Source organism: Podarcis tiliguerta, assembly GCF_965153285.1.
Source record: "Podarcis tiliguerta genome assembly, chromosome: 2".
Classification (NCBI taxonomy): Eukaryota; Metazoa; Chordata; class Lepidosauria; order Squamata; family Lacertidae; genus Podarcis; species Podarcis tiliguerta.
Genome location: NC_139535.1, coordinates 52,791,024 through 52,799,639, shown reverse-complemented (window position 1 = coordinate 52,799,639; position 8,616 = coordinate 52,791,024). Strand labels below are relative to the sequence as shown.

The window sequence follows — 8,616 nt, the reverse complement described above, 5'->3', positions numbered from 1 at the left end:
TTGTAGGCCGACGGTCCTTCTTCACCAGATAGAGCCTGGGCAGATTTTATGCTGATCAGCTGAAGAGAGAAGCACAGCTTGGCAAAGGAAGCCTGTGAGTTTCATCATCATTTATTAAAACATCTCTGCAAAGGTGCCCCATGGGCAATGATTAAAAGGTGGGTATAAAGTAGAGCAACATAGTGCAAATAAGGTGCTGAAAATAGTTCTCAAATAAAAGCAAAAGTGTATCTGAGGCGCTGAGGAAAGGCCCTCTGCATCAGTATCTTCCTGTCTGTCCCTCCTCTCTTCAGGCAGATTCCAGTCCTGCAGCCAGTGCTGCCCATAGGGCACATCAACCTCAGCAGCACCCCACCGGTGAGTTGGGGGAGGTTGCTTAAAGGTTTGCATAGACCAACACATGTCCGTCCTCAACGTGCCAAGCAGTGAGTCGATTTTCCCATCCGGCTCCCCAAAGAAAATGTTTGCGGGGGGTTGAAAGGTAGGGCTCTCTCAGGTTTGAAATCCTGAATCGCTGGCATTTAGCTGCCTCCATAGCTGTAAGCTCACAGCTCTCATTTCTCGGATGGCCTCCTCCTGGGACTCCAGCCACTGGGCAAGGACACGTAGTGACTCACGCTGCAAGACTGCAGAGAGGAGAAGCAGAAACCACGTGACTAAACAGCCTCTCCGTTTTACTTTTTGAAGAAATGTATCGCAGGCACTGTAGCTTTCACCATTTTGACACTCATTCTCAAGAGCAGCTTACCACCAGGCATATCAGACTCGTACGTTGCCTTGCTAAGAGCGAACTGAGGAGCTCTTCTGCCAATATAAATTGTCTGAAATATTTTACAGACAGAATGTTGATGAAGCAGCACTATGGGAGCCGTCACCAGAGCGGTGAGGGAGCAAACTCGTTTTCTGGTTGAGTTTGAGGGACCCCATTACATAGAGAGGATTCCCCCAAATCCAGAGGCCATAGAGGACAATCCTAATGCTGGAGATTACATACCTTGGCTTATATTATTATTGGACCTCAATAACTCAATACCATACTTCCCGTTCAGGCGATCTGTAAATGGCCCTAATATCCTCAGATGAAGGGTGATATATAAATTTAATAAATAATTCTGGTGACAGACTCCTTCATCAAAGCAAGGGCTGAACAGCCACTTTGTAGGGATGCTGTAGTGGTTTTCCTGCATAAGCCGAGGGCTGGACTACATGGTCAATTGTGGTGCCATCAAGGGACCCCAAGAGTCCTCTCGTCCAACCCCCTGCAAATTCTAAGGCCCACTAGCTGAGGGGCAGCAGCCCTCTGCTAACTAAAGGGTGGTTTGGAAAAACTTCCTATTGCATTGGTCAAGAGTACTTCACATTGGATTTCGGCATAATCCGTTTCAGTGTGGGGATACTGCTTTTTAGCATGTCCTTAGGTCATATCTGGCAGACCCTTCACAAAATGTAAGCTGAGGTATAGCTTCCTGGAAGGCTGGATGTGAGGACAATAAGTTTACAACAGTTGCATCCTTAGAAGTGGATGGGTGGGAATTCAAGTGCCCAAGGGGAACAGGCTGGATTCTGTACCCCACAAAGTAATGGCTCAGGATCTGTGGTGTATATATGCATTTGGAAGTTTGACAGAAAGTGCTGTGCATTCCACAGAATGGGGTGCCGTTTGAGCTACTGTTTTAAGCCTATGTTTTTTAGTGGATGCCCAAATAACTTACCTGTTTTATGGTACTTTCTCCTGCATTGCCCAGAAGAACCACTATGGGGCATCAGTTTCCTACCACCCACATTTCATCTTGCATACGGTCACTGACCTGGGACTGGCCTGATGGAAGTACTTGGGTCCCACAGAGCCACCCTCATCCCTGGCCCCCATGGTGGAGCTCCTTATTGTCAAGAACGGCCCACCAGACCCCGAACCTACCACTCAGATACACGGCCAGTGTGGCTAGGCCGAGGCTGGCCACCACGAGCACCCCGAGGAGAGCAAAGAAGCTTGCAGGGCAACATGTCGGACTGAAGCAAGGGCAGCAGGTGAACGCAGGGAGGAGATGGAGATTCTGGACAGGTAGAAAGGACGTGTCCTCTTCGTTTGGGAAAGTGAAATGTTTGGAGGAAGTGCTGTGAGGAGTCCATGGGCTGTTGGGCTGAGATGGGCTGCCCCCTGGAAAAGAAGGGGGGGGAGGAATGAGCAGGAGTGGAGAAGCAGCCACTGTTGATTTATATTAGGCTGGGGGGGGGCTCATGTCTAGGGCTTCAAACTGCCCCCTTAGACCTCTGGCTGACACGGGGCTTTCCCCAGGCCACAGCCCTCATTGGTCCCTCAAGTTCTTTTATCTTGTGTCCTTGAACTGTTGGCAATGCCTTGCTTACCTGGATCAAAGGACAGAGAGGTGTGTGAGAGGAGGTGTTGAAATCTCTGACTTCTGCAAGACTGGAATATAGCCTGCTTTACACAGGTTAGAGTTGCATCCATTGCTCTGCCCACTTCTGCCTCTGCCAGTCTCACCCTGCTCACCACCTGCTGGTTGCCCATGAGGAAATGTGGCCTTTGGGCTGAAGAAGTTTTCCCACCCATATTAGCCCATGAAATAGCCCAGCGCCAGCTCAGCTCACAGTGTCCTGTTTTCATGGGGAAAGCTCATGGGGTCTTCTTCCTACTGCTGAACTGCTGTTTAGTTACTCTGGGCACTTGTGAGGTTGCTTGAGTTCAACTCGGGGTGCTGGTTACTACATACCTTCTGAGACCCTGGCACTCTCACGCCCGCCGGATGCATAATGCAGGTCACTGATGGACTCTACCGCATGCAAGTTTATTTCTGCCATGCCATTTTCAATGAGTTCCCTATCGGAGGAAGCAGCATTCTTCGCCATGGTGTCTGCACAGGAAAGAGTGGTTTGGCGTATGAGAGGTGGAAGTGCGTCACTGCTATTTTCTTCAGTAAGGAATAAGGCTTTCCTAGAAAAGACTTGATGCTCTGCTAGTGCAGGAGGATAAGAGCCTCCCTTCCCCCACTCTCCAGTCTCCATTCACTCTCTCCACCATCCCACCAAGTCTTTTGGTAGATACCAAAGAAGCCCCTCCCTGTGATCTTTTCTCTTAACAATTGTCATTTTTCTAGAGCTCCCGTGTGCTTTCTGTTGTTACACTTGCTGGTATATTTGATGCAACAGCTCTGCCTTTACCCATTTTGTGTGAGATGAGGCCCTCGGAGACTGTAACTAGCAAAGATTTACATCCTCCACCCACTCGGGTTCTTGTGAGCCTGAGACCATCTTCCATTACCAATTGGCTGAAACAGCTGAAGCCCCCCCCCCCCAACTTTAATACTTCAGATTCTGCCACTTCAGAGAATATGCACCACTTACCTTGCTGTGTTTCTGCCCTTCCCCATTTAAACTGCTTAGCAGCACATCCAGGGGCAGGATTTCCAGTGCCTCTTTAGCAGGGATGGAATCCTGGACAGTCTCCGCTGTCCTATGTAATAAGCCCCTGTACCTTAATATAACCACTGGCCTCTTCCCATGGCCTGATTGTACACATACCATATGACCCAGAGGCTCATTTGTCAAGCTGCAGAAACTGCGAGCCTGAGCTGTATATGTTGATGCTACTGCTACCTGGCTGTCATTCCTTGCCTTTCGAGAAGCAGATTTATGCTTTTGCATATAGATCTTCCTAGTTACTGACTTTTTATTCATTTGCTTGTGTTTCTTTCTTTGTGCTTTCCCAAACTCTTTAATGATGACACAGGTAAACATTCAACAGGTGAAGCCTATCAGAGAATTGTAGAATTGGAAGGGACTATGAAGATAATCTCTAGTCCAGCTCATTGCAACGCAGAAATCTTTTGCCCAACGTGGGGCTTGAATCCACAACCTTGAGATTAAGAGTCTCATGCTCTGCCAACCGGAGATATAGACAACTTTGCCTAGGGAACAACTGCCTGTTAAATAGTAGCTGAAAGAACAACACTCTGCCAGGGGGGGGAAGGACTAAGCTGGCAACCTTATCCTTAGCAGGAATGCTTCCCTGATTACAGAAGTGTTGCCAGCTAAATCATGGCTCAAATTTACAGGCACTTTGGGATCATATCTTTCAAGGACACAAAGGACAACTCGGCCTAATTACACTTAGCACAGCAGTGTCACCTTTTCCCAGACAGGGAAAATACCTTTAATTACAGGCTAAGACAGAAATTCCACAGTGACATTCTCTCTGATTCTCTGCCAGAATAAAAAGGCCACAGTTGTGGAATTTCTCTTTGCTGACCATCTGTTAAAGGCACAGTAGCAGCACTGGAAAAGTTCTTACACTTCCACATGTTTACCCAAAATTAGTTGTGCTGAGATTACATGTCTGAAATTAGTTTTGCGGGGGGGTTTTTTTGTTTTTGTTTTTTTGCCATTTTTAAGCACGTTTTATAGGTGAAATAGGTGGGCTGTACACTACGCAAGTGCCTAGACAAAGAAAATGCCATGTTAATTAATCAAAATAAAAGAGGTTAATTGTAGAATTGTAAAAGGCTACTATGAAAATGCTTTGGTTGAGTGGAGAAGAATGGTCCTTTCAATAAAAACATTGTGTGTGGGCCAAATTGCTACATGATGTTAATTGCTATAACACGGCCCTTAGATTGTGTTAGGGAGCAAACAACCATGTTAATTGATAATATGAATACGGTTGTAAAATGGAGTGGTTATTATAATCAGGGTGAATGACTATAAGAACTGAACTGAGGATTGAAATGGGAGGCATTCGTATGAAAGTTGGAAGCCTATTACACGTAGACATAATTGCATGGCAGGAGGAGCCAGGCTACATTGCCTGATCTTGCCTGTAATGTCTCACATCCCACCAACCCAGATCCCTAGGTCCATGAGTTGAAAGCAGACATCTGCAGAGGGATGCCTGGTCACACACAGTTGAACATTTATTTATTTAATAGCATTTATGTACTACTTGGCTGTAAACAGAGCCTCTAGTCTAAGTGGTTTACAAAAAATAAAATTCTAAGGTTGTCAGTAAAAGACAAGTTAAAAACAGGTATTTTGAAAATTCAAAATATAATTTTGGACTACATCTCCCATCATTCCTAGTTAGCAGGACCAGTAGTCAGAGTTGGGCATGTGATGGCAAGAGGGACACTTCATCCCTATATGTGGAGATTTTCTGAATAGTGCTTTGGTTGTGTCAGAATCAAAGAATATAAAGCATTTAGCTGTGGATTATACTTCAATGTGACTTGGATTGTGATATATATTTTCCAAGTTGTCATGGCAGGGTATTGGGAAAAGTTGGCAATTAGTACTAATTGTGCCTTGGATTAACCTTATTGGCTACGATACTGCCACTGTTCAAAGCTAATGGGACTTGGATTTACCTCAGCAGTAAAAAACTAGTGCCTATGTCTGGGCTGTACCACTTCTGAATGCAAGGGGCATAGAATCATAGAACCGTAGAGATGGAAGGAACCCTGAGAATCATCTAGTCCAACCCCTTGCTATGCAGGAATCTCAGCGAAAGCATTTGTGACATGATGCACATCCTGTGTGTGTGTGCATGTATGCATCATATATGTGCTTGTTCGCTTCCATACAGAAAGACTCCATGAAAAAGGTAAAACCAGATGTGAGGGAGAAGGGCTCCTTTTCACTGACATAACTAGCTTTCTGTGTGGAGGAAGGCCCACCACAGATGTGTCTTCTGCCATGTGATCTACCCCTTCCTGAAACGGTAACAGTCCAGGCAGTACTGTTTGAGTTAAAACTGGGCCCACTTGCTGCCATATTTGCTAGACTGTGCAGAGAGATTCTGGTGGGATGTTGCAAACTGCCCTTTTTATGCAGTTAACTTACAACTCAGCCTCCGGAAGTATTTTTCTCTTTGAACACCAATTCCTTTGCTTTTAAAAGTAGTTTGTAACAAGTTTATTTGACTGATGTTCAAATGTTCATCTGGTTCTCATTGAACTTAAGAGGATGTTTCTGATTCCGACAAGGAGACACATTCACATCTGAGAGTGATGTTCTCATACAATCAAGCTCAGCTAGAGCTGGATGGGGTCCATTAACTATCCAGCTACATTTTGAGGGCCCATCATGTTTCCTGCAGCAATCGAGTTAAATAGGATCTTAAAATGTAACCTTGGCCTTTCTCCAATGTTCCCTTCAGTTGCTAGTTCCATATTACCCATGTATCATTTCCACAGTGTCGAATGCAAGGAGTACCAAGAAGCAGAACAAAGCTTTTGTTCCTAACTACAATTTAGGACAGTCTTGCTTTCAACATTTCAATCATCATGCAACAATGTGTTTGAATAGGCACGCAAAGAACTATTTTAGGGCGACATCTGTCTTCACTGTAGCTGAGTGAGCAGGAAGCAACTTTTAATTGCTTTAATTTGCATTGCATTGAGAAGGAATTGTCTGTGTGAATCAGGTCCTATTGTCCTCTATTGGCAACTCAAGGGCAGGTCCTCTTGTAAAACACCACAATTGTATTATTTTGAAACCCTATGTGGTCTGTATATTCTGCTGCGTGGGCAGAGTCCTACAGCTGAAGCAGGTTTTATTGCTGAAGCAACAGAGGCAACACGCCACAAGGGTGACTCCTACCCCTAGGTTATAGTAGTAAATAGGCCCACATGGTTGGGTAAAAGTGGAATCTTTCCTGAAGCAGCAAATAGGACTGCGGTGAGTAAATGGTATGAGGGAGGCTTAGTGTTGGGGCTTGCACCGGGCTCTTCAATAAGCAGCCACCGCCTCTGAGTCAGGAGCCGGTCACTCTGACTGGACGGCACATGACAGGCTTCCATGACTTGGACTGAAGGCAGCAGGAGTGACTCAGCCATGTCTGAAGAAGTGTGCATGCACATGAAAGCTCATACCAGTAACAAACAAAGTTGGTCTCTAAGGTGATACCTGGAAGGGATTTTTTAAAATTTTGTTTCAGCCATGTCTGAGAGAGTTAGCAAGCATGGGGAGAGTTGTGGCTTAAATCACAACCAAATAGGCTTGCACCTAGATAATTCTCGTCCCTCTTGCCTGCGCCAGGATCAGGCTCTTATGGACAATGTGTTTCATTCTTTTGAACCTGTTCAGCTACAGCAATATGCTCTCAAACCTCTGCTTTGAATTTCTCAGACCTGCACCAACTACAGCCACCAGCCAGGATAAGCTCAGGTCCTTTGACAAGAATTCCCCCACAACACCCACATAAAGTCGAGAGCAGCCAAAATTCTCTCTCATTTCCAGCTGTCACCCTCATTGCTCACTGTGCCGGTGGCAGTGACAGACGAGCTGTCTTCTGTCCTTTGAACATCGTGACATGGCTTGAGATCCAGGTCTCCTGTTGCCAGAAAGGCAAGAGAATCAGATCTCCTGGTCGAGTTTTGCAGCTTGGCCTTCCAAAGAGGTGCTAGAGTCATGTCTCAATGACTAGAAGATTAACCCTACTTCAACACGCTCTCTACAACTCTCCCCCCCCCCCAAAACCCCCAGACCATACCTTCTCCAGTGTCACTGGACATCCCTAGAACCAGAGTCCTCTGTGTGTGGCTGCTGCAGAAGCTGTGAGGGGCCTGTGTGCAGATCCCCCTGGGACCTGATGGGGAAGTAAACACAGGCTTCTGCCTGTCATATCAGCTGCTCAAGCTTAAAATAGGAATAAGTGGAGCCCAAGGAGGAGCTATAGATAGAGACCAAACAGAGGGGCTGGAGAGGATACAGTGGGGGCTTATGTTAAGTGAGTGCTGGGAAAAGAAAGAGCAGACTGGCAGAATGCAGAAAGGCTACTGCGTTGGGGAGAGACAGATAACTGTGGCAGGAAGGCAACAGTTTCCTAAGAACAGCAAAGGTAGGATGAAGGAGTCAGTATGGAGGAGGGGAAAAGCACGGATCCCTTATTTTATTTATTTAGTTACTGGCTCTCCCTGTCTCCATATTATTAGATCAGGCTGAGAGTGAGTGACTGGCCCATGGTCCCTCACTCAGCTTCATGGCCGAGTGAGGATTTGAACTCAGGTCCTAGCCCAACATTCCAACCACAGCTCTTAGGTTAGCGAAATGGAAAATCAGATTATTCTCCCTCCTGAACAGAGATCTCCCCCCCCCCCCAAATTGGTAACAGAAAGCAGCTAAGCGGCATCATTGCAAATGTTTTATCCGATTTTAAAATGCCCGAACTAGTACACTTCAGTGTGAGTCAGTGAACGGTGCAAGACTGAGATTTTTGCCCAGGGAGCCAAACTTGTATATTTCCATATGTAATTTTGTACAGATTCTACCTACTTAGAACCAGAAGAAACGTCTTCAGGTAACTTTTCTCCTTGTTTCAAACAAAAACAAGTGTGAAAACAAATGTACCCCACAAATATATAAAAAAATCCCACTGTCATACATTCACAGTTTGCCCTTTGATATTTGAATCCGTATTTGTTGTCTCGCCATTTATCTGATACTTAAAATTTGCTGGCTGACACTATATAGTGGATGATATTCAATAATTATGCAAAACACTACAAAAGCCTTGAACAATTCCAGTTCTGAAAAGGAGAACACCCAGTCCCAGAGCAAAAACAAGAAGAGTGGTATGACTTGATCTCGCTGTACAGTAGCCTG

At 45.6% G+C, this 8,616-nt stretch overlaps 2 protein-coding genes across 2 annotated transcripts in view; both read right to left on the bottom strand.

Moving 5' to 3' along the window:
- Window positions 1-8,616, bottom strand: part of LOC310672388 (taste receptor type 2 member 40-like) — a 154,737-nt gene that overhangs the window by 73,320 nt on the left and 72,801 nt on the right. The gene's annotated exons all lie outside the window — the stretch shown is intronic.
- Window positions 96-7,635, bottom strand: LSMEM2 (leucine rich single-pass membrane protein 2). Its single transcript, XM_083429573.1, has 4 exons — window positions 7,505-7,635; window positions 2,733-2,873; window positions 1,919-2,158; window positions 96-626 (listed from the first exon to the last, which is right to left on the bottom strand). The coding sequence occupies exons 1-4, from the start codon at window positions 7,524-7,526 to the stop codon at window positions 493-495; spliced, it is 537 nt and encodes a 178-aa protein (XP_083285699.1). The 5' UTR covers window positions 7,527-7,635; the 3' UTR covers window positions 96-492.